Here is a 22,086-nt window from a genome sequence, read left to right on the forward strand (position 1 = left end):
TTTGGGATGGGCTTCGGATACATAAATTTGCCAGGAAAATGTAAACATTTATTCAAAAGTGCCTTTTAAGACAGAAATATTGTGTAAACTGAGAACATAAACGTTATCTACATAAATGCAAAGCAGTGGTACTAGTTTCTCTGTAGGTGGCTTGGTACAATTCAAGCTTCGTGTTTGAAAACATACACTTTCTGACTGTGGCCGCAAGAAAAAGAAAGTATTATAGCATCTCCATCAGCAGGATAACAATATTATATTAAATAATAATAATTAATAATATAAAAATATTGTTGTTTACGGAAACATAATGAGAATTTAAAGAATTTTGTCCATCTGTTTTTTTTTATACTGTATTTATATACATACATTTTTACCAAAACATTTTCATGAAGATTTTTGAGAGATGAAGCCAAACAAAACACAGCCCTGAATTAATTCATTGAAACAGCCGGAACTCAGAAATGAGGCAAACACACGCTACAAGCTCAACAATGGAAAGACTTAACTGAACTACTCAGATTGTGTTTCATTAATTAATAGGCAGGAAGTCTTAAAACGGTCTCAACATCACGAAAGGACGTCAGTGGTTTTCACAGGATATGCGCATATAACTTCTGTAAAGCAGTAGAACTAGCAACATCAAAGAGTTGTTAAATTAGTCAGATGTCTTTTAACACAATCACGAACAACCTCTCAAAAACTGAAGTATGAGACATTTACTTAATGAAATATTTCATCTTTAAATGTAAGACCATCCATTCTTTCATTGTCTTTAGGCTTAAAAAATTCAATTCAATTTGGAATTGGACCGGTTCATCCGATCATGACTATTAAAAAAATAATAATTGCACCATAATAATAGCATCATCAAAAATGCTGGCGGTGGCTGGCAACTTTTTTGAAAGGCACAGGCGGTGAAAGAGTTAGGGTTTTTTTCCAAACACATAATAGCAAACGCATATAATAATAACTTGAACTTGACTGTCAGCAAACCCGAAAACAGCAGCGCAAACAACATCAAGGTCAAAGAGCTTAGAGGATGGTACCTTGGGATAGTCCAGCTCAAAAAAGGTCTCAAGATTGTTTATTAGATTGGGGTCCACGCCCTTGAGGGGCTTCAGCAGCGAGACACCAGCCAGTTTGCTGTACGGCACCTTGTCTGGGGTCTTCTTGTTGAGATGCAGACGGCTATAAAGAGAGAGAGAGAGAGAGAGAGAGAGAGAAATACAGGTCAGCTTTTAATAATAATTGCGTGTATTTCATAAATCCATCAGTGTCCATCCGTTCAAGGATGTTATGCTCCATCCTTTGAGTCGGATGGTGAATTTCATGCGGAGGATTTTTCTGGGATCCACCGGAAAGCTGGAATGTGGCCTAATTCAGCAGTAGCAAATACTTCTTAGTGTTTATTATGGGATTTTTTTTCTAAGTGGTAAAGCAACTGGTGCCATTAAGGTTCGAGAAACCGATAATCGATTGAAATGATTTTTTTTCTTTTTTTTTTCTGATATTCACACTTTTCAGTTATATCGTTTATTGATTTTTTTATTGTTGGGTGCATCAACATATGAGAACATTTGGTGAATCTCTAAAAGAAAAGGACCCAAAGAATGTATCAATAACAGGTAAATCAACTTATTTCACGTATTGTTTGGATACTTTTGAGAAAATCATTCTAAAAATGAGAAATGTGAAGCTTGACAGTAACATAACCACAAACAAATAAATGAATTTGCGACGATCAGTAATTACAAGAAACTTTTAAATAAATGTAATAAATAATAATTATAATAATAAAATATATTTCTTTAAATTATTAAATAAAATAGTTGTAGTATAATGATAATTTGGTTATTGTCTGTCAAAAGCAAAAAATATATACATATTGAATATTGCACACTCAATTAATATTTCAAAACACTGCAATATTGTATCACTATTCTCGTACCAAAAATATAATTTGTCAAACTTTTCACAAATTCAAATACATTTTTGTTAAACATGAGAAAGTCTGAAGACTATATTCTGTATTACATACTGTGGAATTACATCAACACGCGCTCGATTCTTTGCACCCTAAGAAGTGTGCACCCTAAGAAGTGTGCACCCTAAGAAGTGTGCAAAATGAATAAAAAAAATAAATGCAAAATGACTACACTATCAATATTTGATACACACAAAAAAACTGCAATATTAGTCTTAATTCATTTGTATTGGTTCCTACGGATTCACATGCACTTATGATCAAAATCAACCTTTGTAATCATTTCCAGAGAGAAACACAGGTGTATGCTGATTCTGGTTACTCGGCTGCAGCACATGCACATGATGTATCAGGACGGTGTATTATTTCAAAGTGATCTATTGTTTGTTTGCAGTTTGACAGGCAGCTGAAAGTTCATCTATGAACAGAAGCTGATCCAACTGGTTTAGTTTCCCAAGTTACTGCTGTTTCACTTTTTACGAATATATTTGTTTGTTTCACACAATTGTCATACGAGAAGAGAAAAAAAAAGCACCCACACGGCGCTCAAAGTCTATGGGGTCAAGTGGCCATCTCCCATTATAATTATTTTGTCTAGAAGTTCACTGAACATAGATATGACTTCATGAACGTATCCCTGGCTCAGTTTCAGGATGCAAATGGCTGAGTCAATGTATATAGAGGCGTTTCAATGTTGGGCAATTTGAATGGCCATCTCGGCCTCTCAGGAACTCCATTTGTGCACTTCCTATCTGTTCCCGTCTGAAGGGTCTGGAGTCTTTCCTGACACACTTGCCAGCCGCTCCACAGAACCAGCGGAGAAGCTTCCAAGACCGACACAGCCATTAAAAGCTGGAAGAAAGATTTAGCTGTCGGAGCATGTTTGCTTCTGAGAGATAAGTTTGTCTATCTTGACTGCCAAAACATCACTGTTGGAGGAGCTGTTGGCACTTTCTTGTGCTTGTCAAACAACATGTCAAGCTCCATCTAACAGAAAGACGGAGCGATAGGGAAAAAGAAAAGAAAAATGGGAGATAAATCACCATAAATTGTTGTTTCTTTTGCGTAATAGACCAATATATATAGGCTTTTAAATCAGCATATTTGAAAATATCTGCATCAACCGATGTCTAACTGATTAACAGTAGTGGAAATCCCAGTTGACTTAATACATTTTGACAAAGAATAAAATTCTATTATACATAGATATGTAAATTATAGAGACTGATAATCATTTAAACTGATATTTGTTACAGCTATTCAATTTTCTTCTTAATCGGTCATCGGTTTATATGTAGTCTATCGATAAACGCCAGTCGCTTAATGGTAAAGTAGCGAACATTGTGAGAAATGAACAGCATTCCTTGCTTTAAATAAGTTTACCATCAATAAAAAGGGCAAAAAGCATTACTTGCACTTTCTTGATGACCTACAAAATCGCATGACATACATTAGTAAAGGAAAGGCATCTTATTCATGCATGTGCAATGCGTTTACTCAGCAAGGGGATTTCTAAAAGCTCTGGGAGCAGTTCTTCCTCATAGTTCATGTGAGAGACGCTCTTGCTGGAGGTGTTGGCCTCTCTTACGCTCTATTAAATGTGGGGGGGAACACGACCTCATCTCACTGCCTCCAGACCATTAGTGGAACGGGAATGCAACACAGTCTAATGGGCAAACCCAATGCGCCAAACCTCCAGTAAAAAGACCATGTTCCTAAAATAACAATGCCGAAATTAATTAACCATTAGGAATTCATCTCCGTTGATTACTCATGGTACACGCATGCCCCAAAGGCTGAAACTCGGCGAAAGATTTCCCCACATTGAAAGCTTCTGTGTGAGCTATGCTTGTATATCATTACACTATTGACAGTAGACAATGGACCTTGTCGCCAGCCAAGTTTCATCCTAAATTTTACCGCATCTTTACTTCAAAAGAGACTCATAGATACCAGGCGGTGGGCTGGTCTTGAGTAGATCAGTGAAAATCTGGTAAAAGCTTGGGGTGTAATATTAAAAACCAAACTGAAAAACCGTAATACGGTACTCTCAAATGTTTCTTCCTTGGCATTTGATTAAATAGTAATTAGGGGTGTAACGGTACACATATTTAAAGACAAAAGAATACAGCGTTGTAGCCTAACCACCACCACTAACCACCAATAATCACAATAAGCTCTGCATTTTGTTACTTTGGATAATACATAAAGAGCCATTTTTCAAATTATGTCTTTTTAAAACGAATTTTATAACGAAATTCAAACAATAAATGCCGTTTTGATGTTATTTAATGTGGCGTGACATCACTATATCTCAGTTCAAGCGGCAGAGTGAACGCGATAATCTCTTCCTCGTTAATACTAGTTACACAATGAACATCTAAAGGTATGTTGAAAGATACAGTACAACTTACAGAAACGTATTATATCTCGTGCAGTCGCTCAATCACTGTTTCAACGGGGAAAAGACATCAGTAAAACAGCTTGTAAACAATGTTACATTTACCTCAGGCAAGTCATTCAGTCAGCTAGAACTCTTTTGCTAAATATATGCACTATATTAGCCTATATATTCATTATATTTTTCTTAACCTGTTAGTGATTATTTGATTTTGATTATTATCTTGATTATTTAATATACGTTTAAAATATCTGTCATGAAAATGACAGCCACTATGATTATAATTCAACAACGAATTGGAGTAAAAACATCATTTTATAAAAAAAAATGTATTCAAAGTTAATGCTGTTTATTATTTTATCAACATTATTTTATATTTAGTTTGGGCTAGTTCACAGCAATAGCAGAGGTTTTTTTATCCTTAAGAAACTTAATTATAATTGAATTCATTTAAAGACAGACACACAATTCGTTTAGTAAACCATTGTTACATAAAAAATTTAATAATAATAATTATGTTTAGTTTCCTCCTCCCCCCCCGCTGTACCGAACTGTGACTTCAAAATCAAGGTACGTACCGAACTGTCAGATTTGTGTACCGTTAACACTACTAGGAAGCTATCAGTAATTTCTCGTTGTGGCAATCCTATGAGCTCATCATGCACAACATTCCTACTTTATGCAAAGAGGAAAGGATTACATAAAAGATTTTACTAAACAGATCCTGTCACACTGGGTCAAACGTCACATACCACATGAGAAGCACTGGAGCTGAGGAATCAGGAAATGCATCACATAAAGGAGGATGCCACTTGGGTGAGGTTCCCACAGGTGAGAATCACACAATCCCCACACCTGACTACTGAAACTCAGTGTCATCACACTCAATTACATCACTGAACCTGTATTTCTTCACCCTAACGTCTCTCTGGAGCAGATATAAAGGAACAATATAAAAGAATGTTAAGGCGTTAGAACTTTTCTCTCTGATTAAAATGCACCCCATTTCATTTCAGTGGACGTGCAATGTACAAAAAAAAAAAAGGGTTGAACCTTCCCTGATTCATTCAAATATCTTTGAATCCAATTATATAAAGGAAAATACTAAACCTACTGACCACTTATGAAAATATATTTATATTTAGGGATGGGTACTGAAACCTGGTATTAAATAGGACACACCGGGCTATATTATGAAAGACGGCAGTCGTATCAACAAGCGCCAATGTATTTGGTTTTGCTTTTGGTAGTGGAGAACTTAAAGTCGGAATGAAATGTAGATTGCAATCAGTCTTTTCTTCCCTATTGTGCCGTATATCCGAGTGAAACCACTTCCAGAACAAGAAAACAAATGTAGGGCGGGACTTGGTTTTGTCAACGGGGGTTGAATGGTTGTGGTTTGCTATTGGTGGATCTCATGTGAGTGACAGGTCATCAGAGGAGAGAAGTCACTGCATGAAGGGGAAGTTATTTTGATCACAAGGTATAAGAATTTTAAAAAATAATAATATATAAATAAATACCACAATATTCCATACAAATTTTTTGATTCTACGGTGACTTTAAGGAAAAAACATTTCCTATTTATTATTGCTACAAAAATATCATCTCGCTAATGTTACTTCATTAAGTTAATGTTACCAACATTAAGACATTTGTCGATGACTCATTTTCGCTATTTGCAATCCAGAAGAGAGATCTCTCTGGCACAGAGTCACTAGAGTCGATTCAGACAAAGCTCTGCCACAAGTGCAACAAGACTATTGCTTGCAAAAGGGGAAACAAACGCAATCGGACCACACATCTCTCCGCGTAGTTCACCTCTGGTTGCTCAATGTATGTGTGCTTGCAGTCTTCCCAGATAACAGTGGCATATAATCATCACAATCAGTCTCTCACTGCATAGAAACAATGTCAATCTCCGACATTGAGCAAAAAGATTGATGTTGCATCATATAAGCCATGTTGAATCAATGCAGTTCTTAACAGTTAAAAATCAAAAAAATTAAGTTGGTTGAAACTTCACAATTTCTACTTGTTTTTAAAATCCCTTCCTTAAAAAATGAGTGCGAGCATTTACCGTGATAGAAACGACAGTCCACAATCTCTACCGGTTTGCAATTTTCTACCGTTTAATCGAGTGTACTCAGGGCTCTAGAGTGCGACCAATTTGGTCGCACATGCGACCAAATTTTGTAAGGGTGCGACTAAAAATTTTCCTAGGTCGCACCGGTGCACCTAACGTCCTCGCATCCGCTGCCTCTCCACGAACTAAGTGTTTGTTCTCCTTTGACGGAACTCACACACTCATGGGAACTCACACTCTTCTCTCACCCTTAATGAGTGATGACGGAGGACAGAATTAAACATTCAAACGTAGCCTGGTTACACTTAAGGTCTGTGATATTAGTCTGATTTTATTTTAGATTTCGGCTTCCAAAGATTATAAAAAAATAATATATTGAGGTAAAACCATTAAAAACTATAGCCGCATTCTTTCTAGCGCAACTTCTTCCCTTCGCAGCATTACACTGTCATTTCTCCCTAAAACTCAAACCTAACGACAGAATCAGCACGATCGGTGATTGTTGTAAAATGCAGTCTAGCTACTGTTGCTAACTTGCGAGACGCGTTAAATAATTAAAAGAGCTATTAAAAGCACAAAATCTGCGCAAGAGATGTTGTTCGCAAGGCGGCACGCGCTCCGAAACCGAAACCAAGACAAGCAAATTATAGCCTACTTTGGGTTTAATGTGCGTGTCTAAACGATCAAATGTACACAAAAGTATGTCAAAATGACCGGCTTGGAGATTCACTAAAAACAGTTTATGTCTTAAATGGACGTAGTTATGGAAATAGTTGGGAGAATATGGTGCATCAGATCAGTAGCAGATCTGCACTCGGTCTTAAAGGGGCCGCAGTCTAGTAAACATGCGGACGATTGCGCCATTACTGCGAATCAAACAACAAGAGAAAAATCACTACAAAGCTCTTGAAAGAATAACTTCAGCTTTATTAAGCATTAATCTATTTATGAAAAATTATGCAGTGTTATTTTACATTTGATTACTTTATTAGATTTCTTTTTAGACTAATATATATATATATATATATATATATATGTATATATATATATATATATATATATATATATATATATATATATATATATATATAAAAACAAAAAGAACCGATAAGAATACAGTTAAAGTACCGGATCGATAAGCAGTATCGGTAAGAGTAGGAATACCGTTAAAACCCTTTACTCCCCGGTCAATGCTCCGACAACAGCCCAGACATGAAGCTACTTCAGCCACCATTCTCCCCAGTCCCTGGTAAGATGCCAAGCCCTGGTCTTTCGTCGGAGATGGCATCCGACTCAGAGACGGAGGTAGAGCCTATACCGCGCCTGAGCTAGAGACTCAAAATAGTTTGGCAGCTCAGTGAAGCACTTTACATTTTTTTTTGTATTTTCTTTTTTTTTATTTACCTACACCTTATTCTTGTTTAAAATCATTTACATAATATGAATGTATATAGAGCGTGATAAAAAGGTGACCTTGAAATTGTGGCGTTAAAGGTGACGCGAGCCGCGAAAATTTTTCGGTGCACCCAAATTTTGTGCTGGTGCACCTAAATAAAAAAGTTAGGCGCACCAGTGCAACCAAGGCAAAAAGTTAGTCTGGAGCCCTGGTACTGGTATATCACCCACCCTTACTTAATGATACCCATCAGTGCCCGAGCAGCAACAAGTAACTACTTTCTATTACAAAGAAAGCAGTTGACCCCAGGGTACAACCTGATCACGGAATTCAGTCCTTTCATTCTGGTCTCACAACAGATCAATGTGAATGACCTCATGAATGACTCGTGGTGCTGGACTCATGACCAGCTGTGTGGCATTATGTGGTCAAAGAAAGACCATAATGAGCCCCATCAAAAACATCAGGATTATCTTTCGGGCCAGAATCCATTTTAAAAAGGTGGATATATCCAGTCAAATCCCTGCAACTTCAAAAAGAGCTCTTCACTCCAAACACACACTCGTTTAAGAGTGTATGATGTCTTATAAACCTGCATAGGATGGTTGAGATCTAGGTCAGTTCTAGGAACCCAAAACCCCTCAGCTTGTTCAAAGTTAAAACATGAACTGCAACTCAAAAGCTCATGAGAAGAGAAGTCAAACTGCTACAGTCTTCCTGAAACAGTATTTCATGAGACATGAACGAAGGGAGCTGACGTCTCGAGACTCGTTTGAATGAGTCGAATAACCTGTGATGACCTTCTCCCAAACCCTGGCCAATTTTGCATTTGCAGGTGAATATGAACACAACATTTGGGAGTTTGCAAATGTCCAAAAAATATCCTGTAAGACAGACACGACCCTAAAAGAGCCTCTCTAATCAGTCTGACACGGATCAGAATAGAAAAAAGTCAAACACACTCTAGTTTCATGAAAACCATGTGTATTCTGTAGCAGAATCAAAGCATGATAGAGGCAAAGCCTACTCACATGACTCCTTGCAGGTGGAGGAAACTCCCGACCCAAAGTTCCTTAGTTACCAAAGTTCAATTCATTATAGCCTTAGCAGGCCTATCATATGATAAACACTATCAGTCAGAAGATCAGACACACTTGACTGAATTTATCTGTCATAAATACTCAAGAATGCTTGAATTTGAAATATGTCTGTGTCAAGCATTCATGAAAAATGTATTCTGCTCTTCTGACTGGTATGTATGTGTACATAGTACATATGGGATGGGTAGATATACGACTATATGACACTAGATAATTATTAAGAGATAAAACTTATGAATAATTAACAACATTGGTGAACTTTACAGAAAACTGAGGATTTAAAAAATGGAAAGCAGACGTGTTGGTGAGCAGAAGCTTTCAAAACATGACATACCTATACAAAACCATTGAATATGTAAATCTATTATATGTAAACCATGAAAGCCGGTTGTCTGGTGAGGCTAACTGATGTAGCTTTAACTCCCTCCACTGAGAATTAATAAAAGACCTTTGAGAAATGAACCCCACAAGTGATTTAAAACCCATTAGACTTCGCAAATTAACGAATAAAATAACCCGGACAGTGCGCAGTAGCTATGCTAACGATCATCGCTAGCGACAAGAAACGAGATTACTGAAGGACAAGCCAGAGGCTAATGTGTGTATGATTGACATAACATTATTAATACAAGTTCTTCTCCTGCCAGCTATACAGTCAATGTGAACATTTTGATAGATACACATATGTTTTCACGCGGAAATAACAGCGAGGCGCTGAAGAGGAAACCAGTGTTCCTGTTAGCCAGACACATACTACACCCCATCTGCAACGCGCCGCGTCAGTCTACAACGCTCCCGTTACAATCAACGAATCTGTCTACACTGCATGCTTGCGATCAGCGTCGTTGAAAATAACGGAAGCGTTCTGAGCGTCGCGTTTCGTGGTCTATTTCAAATCAATGATGCCGCATTCACTTACACGTAGATGATTGACACGAGGTGCATGAGCCAGAGGACGATAAACAAGAGAAATCCGAAGATGGAGAACCCCTGCAAAGCTAGATCGAGCAGGGCCATGGCTGTCCTGTGTCCGGGTGCGCTGACACCTCAGTGTTCGGCCCTTATGCTGGAAGCTCTCTCACACACACTCTCACACACATTCAGATGACTGAGTTGAGTGGGCGGGTCTGCAGGGAATCGGCGCATAGCAGAGGTGGGTGGAGCATGATGACGCAGACAAATGGGTGCAGTGTTGCCAACTATTTTCAAAGGATAAGTAGCTAATGCTGCTGTGTCTGTGTGAGACGAGGTTGGACGTGGGAATATCCCAAATTACATGTCCCACTTCAGACCCCTCAGTGATTTCCAGGTTCACACGCTGACCACATGATGTCGCCACGACACAAGAGCATCGTGTTGTTAAGGAAAGTTACTTTTAAAAGTAATGCAGTACAATGTTGCATTACTCCCTAACACCTAACTAATTACTTTACTTTATGAAAACCGTTACGTACTTTTTCTCATCTGGGCTGGGCTTTCTTGTTTGTTTTTTAATAACAAAAAATTTATTATTTTGTTTAGCCAAATATAAAAGGCCCTTTCACACCATAAGTGAAATGAATAAGCCTCAGGCTGGAGGAAGTTCTAACCTGTAAAATAGAAAGCACCACTCAGACAAGAAAGTTCAGCACTCTTCAACAATAAAAACAAAAAATTAAGCATAAATGTGATGTTTATTTAAAATCATTTTTGCTTATTAGTATGGATGAATTGGATCATCGAAGGTCAGCAACAAAGACATTGGTTAAATAAGTGAGATTAAATACATTAAGTATATTTGTGTTATTTATTAAGATATTCAATAAGTGCAGGTGTAACAGGTCCAACTCAACACGCTTCAAGCAGGATTTGAACTGTGGTCTCCGGAGTGGGAGGCGGGCGCGCTAACAAGGAGGCTAAAGGCCGCAACTTCTAGCTAGCTTCCGTCGCTAGAGCGCCGCCGCCTCCTGAGATCAGGGGAGTGAGGTTTACATGCACAGCTTTTACTGGCCTACGACAGTTACACAGGTTTGCATAATATTGAATATTCTGAGTTTGCATTTCACTGTTTTAATTCATTTTGAGAAATTACAACACAGCGCCTCTGCACTTACTCTTCGCAGGGAGAAGTTTAGCTCCAAGTGAGAATTATGGGGGGGGTCTCTAGCTGTTTTATTGACCTCTTTCCGCGGTTGAAAAACACTGATTGATCGATATACATTTTGATAAGTTATCCAACTATCCAACATTTTTTACGATTTTTTCCGAAGTGTTGACAACTTTGTGTTAACTAATAATTGTTGCAAACTGGTACTACCAACAAAATATTAGTGCATTCCTGGAACTTTGCATTGTTACACTACATCCTTATGCATCGCTTTCTGCCAGAACTTTTACGTGCTTTTCCCAAATCACTGAAGTGACCTTGACGACCGGGTTAGCGGTAGCATGAGCCGTCAGGCAAGTGTTATTTAAATAAACTCCTGATGTACTTACAAACGTCCCAATGCCTTGTTTTATGAGTACAGAACCTATTCTGCAGAACCTCTAATAATGCCCAGAATGGTACCAAACTACGAATGGTACCAAACTACTACAGTAGTTACTGTAGTAGTTTGGTACCATTCTGGGCATTATTAGTGGGTTAATTTACGAGATACAACCTTGGATCCATTAGCACCTGTACTAAGCCATTCGGCTGATATCTCTAAATAAGCTCTAACTTTAAAAATGTTCAACCAAGGGAAAAAAGGCTTCTGGGGGTGTGTATGGCTCAAGGTCATGGTGCAAAAGACCCTAGGTTGATTTTACTCCGAACTATCCCTTTAAATATAAAACAAAGGAGAAGACGAAAAGTGATAGGCAACACTGTGTGTTCATGTGCAGCTTACTCATTCACGTCTATAGCTGTGTCCCAATTCAGAGGCTGCATCCTTCGAAGGCCATAAAGGTCAGACTGAGCGTTGTTAAATTAATTATGTGATAGGCAAGGCAACGAAGGATCCATCTGTTGTTTACAGCGGCTTCATAAATTAATTAAAAACATAAAAAGCAAAACACACCTGAATCCCATTATAGAAGTAGAGTTTAAAAACCTTGCTGTATTTTTGTGTATTTAAGACAAGGGACATCGCCATCTTGCTCCGACGAAGGAGACTTGAACACACCTGGTGTCATAAACACGAACTCCCAACTCATGAATACGAACTTCCCAGTAGGACTTGAACGCACCATTTGAGATCGTTTGCAAAACTTTTGAGTTCTTTCCGGGAGAACGCAAAACCTTTGCAAGGGAACGTAAAAACATTGAAATATTTTTTCCTTCCCATCCATATTCCATAATTTTTCCACCACCATGTCCCTTTACGGGTAGGCAAAATGCAACATGACTTTTGAACCTAGCTTTATCCAGTAATCAGATTTCTGTTCTGGTATGCAAGTTAGTGCACATTAAATTCGCTAATGCCTAATTTGCATATTTAAACATAACATTTCAGAAATTATTCACCTAGAGTGTCTTGCTTAAATTTAACACGTCAAAGTTGTTTTTGCATTGATTTAAAAAGGACTCGTTGACCAAAAACCAAAAGCTGACAAAACAGTTTTTTCAAAAAACACTTATTTCAAAAAAAGAAACATTTGAATGATCAATTATAAACATTACTGAGGGAAATTAGTGGGAATTAAAGGTGCTGGTGGTGATTTATTTCTTTTAATAATAACGCATGAAATCGCCCTAGACTCTGTCAGTAAAAGAGCTACTCATGCTTTGTGTCTCAGTCATTGTTCAGATTGGCTCTTAAAAACCCCTGTGATCTCTTGTGCATGGACTTTAGAGAGCTTATATCAGCATTTACGCGTGAGGATGGATTATGGATTGGGCCAATGGGGCCTCTAACGGTCACGGGCCTCCAGCTGAAAGGCCCTCGGTGGAAACCAGCCACTGTCAAAGTCTTTTCAACACCTTATTGCAGCTTTCATGTTGTATACTAGTCATGTATACTACATAGTTGTCTTTTTAGGAAACTGTATTCATTTCTGCAACTTTAAGACTTTATTTCTCATACTTGTGGTAGGTTATTTGAATACATTTTGAACAATGTTTAGCATGAAGTAACCAGGGTTAAACAAGCTTCCACTGGAATTTTTATAATTTATCTTAGAATTTTAACCTGCTCTGCATCCGAAATCGCATACTGTACACATTATGTAATACATTTGGTTTGAAACTTACTTTGCGAACATTAATAAAGTATGTTCTATATAGTGTGAATGTGTGTACTATGAATGAAATTCGTATGTACTACATCCACAAACCATGTTGCATCAGTGTTGCTTCCCTGCCACAAATCCTCTCCCATTGGATTGTGAACTGTCCAGCGTATGCAGACTTCAGAGAATCTCTCCAGAAGTAGTATCATCAGGAACTTTTCACTTACTGTTTAAAAAAATAATAATTCAGACATACTCTGTTAGCATACTATATAGTACAGTGCATTCTTTAATCAGAATAAACTCAAATTACACTTTCAGGTTAATACAATATTATACCTAATACAATGATGAGATAAGACAAAGACTAACTGAAAATGATCACAAAGAAGCACTAGGAGAAAATCTTGATAATTAACAGGACACAGGTGAGACACATGAGGGTAAATCAAACACTATGGCAACAGATGACGGAGATAAAGGAAACTGAACTGGGAAGATCGTTTTTGAAAACCATTTGTTATCGTCTCCGTGTAAACTACAAAAATGTGAATTTGTTAAATAAAAATGGTGACGTCATGCGCATGTGAATTACGTATTCAGACCATGTTTCTTTACAAAGTGACATCGCCATCTACTGCCCTGGCAGAATAATACAGCGTCTTTAGTTGTGTTTGTGGATACGCGTGAACGGGGATCGTTCTGACAACATTGTCGTCTGTACACAAAAAAAAAAAACGCAAAGGAAAACCTTTTCAGTTTTTAGTACATCGTTGTCGTGTAAGCGTGACCTAAATTACTTTGATAATCGTCAATGGACAATTTAGCAGACACAAAGAGATATAATGGCATGGGTATTCAAATTAATTATAGAAATAGATGAATTACAGGTTCTTTTTGGCGTTAATGGTTCCATGAAGAACATCGATGGAAATTTTCAATACATTAAAGGTTCTTTATAGTGAACAAAAATTATTTTAGATTAGATAAGACAAGATAAAGAATGCTGAAATATTATCAGTTATAATTAGAGAATCATTTTTATTAATTTAGAGACTGAATACCCCTGTTATATAATAGCCTCATGTAAGCTGAATTAAAAAAAAAAATCTAGGAAACTATTATGGTAAATATATCAGATAATAATGATATCTGTAATCGGATTGAATGGAATGGTTAAATGATCATCTATAAGAAGTCTTGCACTGCAGAGGAATTGTATAAAGTGGACAGATGTAATGTGCCAAGCTCTCACGGTTCTCAGCGATTGCTCTATTCAGTAAACAGAAAGCCTCGGGTATGAATGATTCTCTGTGCTGTTGGTGGAGGATCTTGGTACTGACGCATGAGAAGGAGCAGCTGGATGTGCTGGAGGAGGACATGTGAGCTGTCCCACATAATATCACGGGCCTTTCTTGTAGGATGAGATGAGACATTGTAGGGCCACTTCTATTCAATTTCAGAGCAGATGTTTAAAGTTTTGAAGGCGGTTTCTGTTCTTGGTTGTGAGAGACAAGCAGGCAATGGAGAAACAAAGAATCCTTATAATAGAGGAGCTGTGGGAAGTACGTAGGATTCTTATTTTGGGATCCAAACAAGTTCAGTTTTCTCAGGAAGCATGGTTGCTGGTATGCTTTTTTTAATTACGGATTATAGATAAAGGCTTATACGATTTAACACACAGGTTTGATGAGAAACCTAGGCCTATTCAAATCCAGCCTATTTGGATATTTCAATGGGGTTGCCCGTTTCTCCTAGCTTTAGAAGAATATATAAAAATAACCAGTGGCAATTAACTAGTTGCAACTACATGCTATCAGATTTATTTATTTAATAAATTCAAGATATAACTGAGGGCTTATTTAATTATTACACTTCATAATACATTACAACGTTTCATTGTTAGACCAGTAGGTGGCGACAATGAGCGAGTCACTGAATTATTCACTTAGCTGATTCGTTTACACAAAACACACCTTTTACAAACCAATCGCAAATGTTTTCTTGAAAGTATAATCTATTAAATGCATTCCACAAACAAATCATACAACTTTTTATACGTTCTGGTCGTTCATTTACACGACAACGGCGTTTTGGGTGCCTGAAAATGCAAACTTTTGAAACCGGGTTTCAACAACACCGTGTCTCCCGTGTAAACAACAAAGCGCGAATCTCTGAAAACGATGACGTCATGCACATGCGTATTACGTGTTCAATCTAGTGTCGCCATCTACTGGCCTGGCTGCAGAATACAGCGTTTTTAGTCGTTTTTGCGGATCGTTTTGTCTCTGTGAACATGTAGCGTATGTTTTGCCTTGTGTTTCTTGTTCATGTTTGGATTACCTCTTGTTTTAAAATACTGTTTGCATTTGGATCCAATCCTCTCCGCTTCCCTGCATCGGCTACCTTACAGCAACACTATTTACAATGGACAATATAACTTTTTTACTTTTTATAAATTCCACTAATGTGACCGAACCTGAACAAAGCAATGTTTCGAAAGTGCCCATCACTAATGAACTGTCATTTAAACGCATGATCATGCTTCCAATCCTGATTTTTGGAACAGCCTGATTATTGCTTGTGTTATATAGCTTAACGTTAATTTTTCACCAGTGAACTCCCATAAACTTAAACCCCATAAATTGCTTTATTGGTGGACATTGGCTACTAAAGAACAATTTGATCAGTTCATAAAGTGCAAAGCAACGCACAAGTCAAACAATAGATAGTGACGCCATTGCAACACAAAATAATTAGTAGGCTACTGAGTAATTCCATGCTTCTTTTTTGTTTTGAGTGATAGATGTTCATGTATCTTTGCTGACTGGTAGGTAAGATAATACTCTGGAATTTGCTTGAATATTATTTCTGCCTAAACTTGAGACTTGAATGTCTCTCTTTGAATTCCATGAAAACAGAACAAGAAGGACAAGAAATTATTTTCCATGAAACATTAGGCGATATATCCGAGTTCAAAGGAACATTTTTCATTCTCAATTGTCATGTCAACTTCAACATTCACTCCTCTTTTCATTCTTTCTTTCTTTCTTTCTTCCAGCTCACCTTCTGACAAGATCAGGTGTGGAGTTAATAATAAGGGCTGAGTATGAATTAGTTTCATCTGATCAGGCTGAGTCAGTGGAAACATGCTGTCATGGACACTTGTAAAAGGATAAGGGTTGTGAATGTGATGACATCATTACCAGGACAAGAGAGCTTGGCAAGTGTTAAAAACAATGCACGGGATATAGCAACACTGTCAATGGGAAATTGCGAAATAGCAAAACAATCAATACGCATCACAGCCAGGTTTCAGTCTTCAGATGATGTCATCTCTAAATAACTAGGCTAAATAAAAATAAATAAAAAGTAGGCAACAAATACAAAATTATGACTAAACAGAAGATTGCTTAACAACCTTTTAAAAGTCAGGAATGATTTGAAGTCTTCTAAATGAAATAACCAGTTCAGGTTGGTCTGAGTGTGATTCTGGATCATGTGATTAGTCGTACTACGTCTCTTATGAGCGATGATGAACATCCGCCTTCTGTTCCTCAGTCTTATGAGTTACACTCACCATATTGGCCTTATGAATTATGGACGTGTCACGTGACGGTAAATAACAATGCTTATCTTTTTCAAGTTGAATGCTCAGCTCAAATTAGATAAGAGTTCGCTACCATGTGAATAAACTGTGGAGGTGAAGTGTATGTTGATATAGGCTATAAATGTGTGAAAATGTTTTAATGAACTGGCTATAGCTACATTTAAGCACTTATACCTTTCTACATAATATGTATTATTTTCAATTATATCGTATATGTAGGCTACTTTATAAATTAGATTCGAAAAAGTACATATTAGGCTATATTCTATAATATGAATGTAAAATATCATATTTTATATTAGACCTAACCCATATCATTTGGTCGTCAGCTCAGGAATCGTTTTAAGTCTCTTAAGTTCAAATAACCATTTGAGGTAGGCCTTATGTAAGTTTTAACTGAATGTGTTGATTCTAAATCATGTCTTATTAAGTCCGATAAGCCTTATAAAAAGACACACCTTATGAGGGACGATGAACATCCGCCTTCTGTTCCTTCGTCTTAATATGAGTTATGTTAACCATTAGCCTTATGAATTATGCCCGTCATCCCGGACTGGTTACGGTAGGTAAATAATCTAATAATGTGGATCTTTTCCAAGTTGAGTGCTCAGTTTATATTAGATTAGAGGACGCCACCTTGTGGATAAACAGTGGAGGTGCAGTGTATATTGAAATATGAATTTTGATCATAGATATACATTTAAGCACACAAAAACGTATATCTTTTTTGTTATTTATTTTAAATTGTGTATATATAATGCATGATAACATTTGCATCATATATTATCAAATATTAGTGTAAAATATGATGTTATATTATTTAACATCAGCTCACATCAAAACAATGATTTGAAATGTTAGATTTAAAAGTCAGTTATTACTTTTAGGCTCGGTGTTGTACCGAAATTATTACCCACCTATATGGTAGGTTTAGGACTAGTCATGGGGGAGGGGTTAGGATTAGGCAATCAGGTTGGCTACTGACTTCAACGAGGGGTGTAATAATTTGGCAGGGGGTCGAAATTCAAGCACAACAAGGGCATTAGTCTTCTAATTCAAATAACCACTTGAGGTTGGCCTCGTTTTAAATAATTCTGTATAGCTTGAATATATACCCTGTTGGTTAATGAAGGCAGGAAAAAAGCTGTTGTTAAAATAAACAGACGTGGCACACACTTAGAAGAAGAAGAAGGAGAATATCTAAACACAAACTGTCCACAGGTGAATAAGGGAAACACAACCACTTTACATCAATGAGTCAGGACAAAGAACTGAACAGAACAGGGTGTATATCACAATCAGAATCAGAAAGAGCTTTGGTAATGACACAGTGCTGTTCATGATGGTGAGTGTTCCTCCTGAAGTCCTCTATCACCTCCTCTGTTCTGAGCGTGTTCAGCTCAGGGTTGTTATAACTGCACCAGACAGCCAGCTGTTCAACCTCCAGTCTGTAAGCTGACTCGTCACCGTCCTGGATGAGACCGATGACGGTGGTGTCGTCAGCACATTTCAGGAGCTTGACAGAGGGGTCTTTAGAAGTGCAGTCATTCATGTACAGGGAGAAGAGCAGTGGGGAGAGAACCAGTGCTGATCGTGAGAGTCCTGGATGTGGGTTTGAGGATGGCATGGAGAGCTGGGTCAGTCTGGCTGAGAAGATCAGGCATGATGGTATTGAAGGCCGAACTGAAGTCCACAAATAAGATCCTTGCACAAGTCCCAGGTCTGTCGAGACGTTGCAGGATATAATGCAGTCCCATGTTGACTGAAACTGAAGTCTTTCAAACGACTTCATGACCACAGACGTGAGAGCAGCAGGTCTGTAGTCATTAAGTTCTGTGATTTGGGTTTTTTTGGGGACCGGAATGATAGTAGAGCGTTTGAAACTTCACACTGCTCCAATGATGTGTTGAAGATCTGCGTGGAGACTGGGGCCAGTTGGTCAGCGCAGGCTTTTAAACAAGCAGATGAGATGCCGTCTGGGCCTGAAGCTCTCCAAGTCTTGACTCGGCTCACGTCCTCCACACAGACCTTAAGCTCAGGTTGGATGGCAGGAGAGGATGGTGAGTGTGTGAAGTGCAGATCAGAGCTGGTGTGTGAGGTGTGAGACTGGGCTTCTCAAACCTGCAGTAGAATGAATTGAAATCATCATCAAGTTGTTGATCCTCCACAGATCGGGGGGATGGTGACTTGTAGCGGGTGATGTTCCTCAGGCCTCTCCAGACTGATGCCGGGTCTGAAAACTGGTTCTTCAGCTTTTCAGAGTATCTTCTTATAGCAGTTCTGATCTCCTTTGTCAGGTATGTTTCTGGTCTCGTCATACAAGATTTTATCCCCACTTCTGCAAGCATCCTCTTTGGCATGACGAAGCTGTTTGAGTTTCCCGGTAAAGCATGGTTTATCATTAGTGAATGATAAGAATGTCCTGGTAGGGAATGCATGTATTCTCACAGAAACTGATATATGATGTTACAGTATCTGTGAGCTCATCCAGATCAGTGATAGCAGCTTCAAAAACAGTCCAATCAGTGCAATCGAAGCAGGCCTGTAGATCCTCCGCTTCATTAGTCCATCTTTTTTTTTTTTTTTTTTTTTTTTTTTTTTTAAATGAACAAAATAACAACTAGAAGGGTGCTACAAATACAGGTCTTCCATTTGTTTCATACATTTGAGTGAGTTCCATAACAAGTCCATTTCCACCATCGTATTTTACATTTATGTGCTTCCAGTCTCAGGTCATGGGTCATTTTTTCCATTGCAAATATTTCCTCCATGATATTCATGGTCCAGACTCAAAGGTTCACTTTTCAACCAATTCCTCGTTATAACTTTCTTACTTGATATCAGCATCACTTTGATCAGATAAATGTCTTCCCCTTTAACAACATCTTTAGTTAACAGGCCTAAATACAGAGTCTGTGGGTCATTCGGTATTTTGTAACCCATTTTTTTTTTTTCATTTCTGTTACAATAGATTCCCAGTAGGGGCGAATTTTTATACATGACCAAAATACATGAGAATGATTAACATTGACATCCCCGCAGAGTCTCCAACACTGTTGGGTTTTTTTTAAACTGTTTACTTTTAATGAGGGGTGTAATAAAGTATCTCACCAAGTTCTTCCAGCCAAATTCTCTCCATTTTCTGGAGCTAGTAGAAGTTTGTTGTAAAAGACAGATCAAATGACAATTTAAGCTGCAGTTCTACTTCCCATTTCTGTTTTATGTATAGTGAGTCAAACCTATTGCAATTTTGTAAACATTTGTACAGCCTGGATACAGTTTTCGAGGGTAAATGTCTGTATGCCCCTGCGATCATATCTATTAATTCACTGCCCTCTTGAGAGAGGTGATTTTCAATGTCTGTATTATAAAAACGTCTTAGTTGGAAATACCTAAATAAATCAGAGTTTTCCAGGTCAAATTCCCTCTTCAAGTTTTCAGAAGATTTAAACTTTTTTCCCTCTGTTAATGTACACACTGCGGTGATTCCCTTGTTAGTCCATCTTGTAAATGTGCTGCTATCCATCTGACCACTTCTGAATTTTGGAGAGTACAATGGCCAGATCAACAATTTACAATCCCCCTCCATTTTGTATTTATTCAGTATATCCCACCAGATCTTAATTGTTGTATCTACTATAGGATTTGGGTCTATAGGTTGGTTAGATGTTTTCTCACCTAACCTCGATTGTGGTTGGCATGTTCCGTAGTTAAGCTCAATGTGTTTCCATTGGGAGTAATATTCTGACGAGCACCAATAAATGATATATCTCAACCGGGCAGCTAGGAAATATTCTTTAAAATTTGGAAGGGCAAGTCCTCCTCTTTTTTTCTCTAGTTGTAGAGTTTTGAGCTTAACCCTTGGTCTTGCCCCCTTCCAAATAAATCTACTCACTTGTTTATCCCATTTAGTCCATCTTTTTACAGTCCTTATTACAGGTTTAGCTGATTCCAGTTTCTGCCTGTAGGTCGGTATGTTGACTTTGCACCATCTTTGGTGGCAGACTGTCCTCCTCCACCCTGTCGTAGCTCAACCACTGCACCTGGGACACCTTGCTATATTGACTGCCCACCTGAGACCCTACGCGTCAACCAAAAGCAGGACCAAGAAAAGTCTCGAAAGGGAAGAGAAAGCGGAAGACACCCCAGAGAAAGAGGCACTGGAATTGGAAAAGAGGGTTGTTACTTCACTGTAAAAAAAAATTACATCCCCAAGTCAAAAATTTCTAGTGACTGATCACATCTACATTTTTCAATTAGTCTGACGTATTATTTCTCATTGAGCCAATGTTAACAGACTATTGCAACAAGAATTGCACTTGGGCCAATTTAAAAATTTAGATGTGACCAGTCACTAGAAAATTTTGACTAGGAGAGGTTAGAAATTTTTTACAGTGTTGTTTGTTGTTTCCTTTTACTAGTCTTTGTCTTTAGAGTTATTTTTAACTTAGTGAAGACCCTGTCTGTGTACAAATAAAATAAAGAAATTGCAAAATGATGTTAAAGAATGATTTTTATGACATTTTAATGAATGTTGCCACTGCCCCTGTGGACTGTTGCAAACATCCCTTGTTATGGTCAGTTGCAACATTTGACTTTGTCTATTCAAGTATAAATTGTACATATATTATCATATGTACACATGTTGCAGCAGTGTGGGTGGGTAGCTGACAGAAGTGGGTTTAATCCATTCAAATATAGGCTTTCCAATACAAACAGTCTCTGAGAAACTGAAGGAAATGCAAAAAGTGTTGCATATGTGTTGCACTCTCCCGTGACCATATTAGTATGTCCACAAGGGGGCGCCGTTTCCACAGTATCTCAAACCGGGAAGGTATAAATCATATTTCACATAATAAATTAAAACATTAAATTCCAGCTAACAACTGTCACCTCATATATTTTTTTGTTTCATCTATTTACTTCATACACAAAAGCTGCACATCATTGTCCTATCCTACGTCTTTTAACACTATGGTGATCGTTAGCATTCCTGCCTTTGTCTCATTGTGTTGAAGGAACTATTTATTGTTCTAGAGACCTTTAGGAGAGAACAAATCTCCATTCGTATCTTCTTTATCTTGCCAAAAGAAGCCCCCCTGTCAATCATTTGTCAGCTGATAAGTGATGATGCAGTCAGTGTTGGGGATAAATGGGCTCTCTTGTGATTGTGTTAAACCAGCATGAAAAAATGTCAATCAAATCCCTCAGATGAAACCACACACCACATTCTGGCGATGATTTAATCAAGCAGAGAAAACACTGCCAACTCCAAAGCCCATCAGATCAGATGACTCTGTCTAACATGTTACATAATC

The 22,086-nt window shown here is 37.8% G+C and overlaps 1 protein-coding gene across 1 annotated transcript in view; it reads right to left on the reverse strand.

Annotated features, from left to right (window-relative positions):
- ugcg (UDP-glucose ceramide glucosyltransferase) overlaps positions 1-10,082 on the reverse strand; it is a 31,010-nt gene extending 20,928 nt beyond the window's left edge. Inside the window, exons 1-2 of the mRNA XM_082158820.1 lie at positions 9,887-10,082; positions 1,047-1,188 (exon numbers count right to left, since the gene is read on the reverse strand). Of these exons, the coding sequence (XP_082014946.1) occupies positions 1,047-1,188; positions 9,887-9,984 (240 nt within the window). The 5' untranslated portion in view covers positions 9,985-10,082. The remainder of the gene's footprint in view (positions 1-1,046; positions 1,189-9,886) is intronic.
- Positions 10,083-22,086: the final 12,004 nt, after the last annotated feature.

The sequence above is a fragment of the Leuciscus leuciscus genome (genome assembly GCF_965113295.1).
Source record: "Leuciscus leuciscus genome assembly, chromosome: 24".
In the NCBI taxonomy this organism is placed as follows: domain Eukaryota; kingdom Metazoa; phylum Chordata; class Actinopteri; order Cypriniformes; family Leuciscidae; genus Leuciscus; species Leuciscus leuciscus.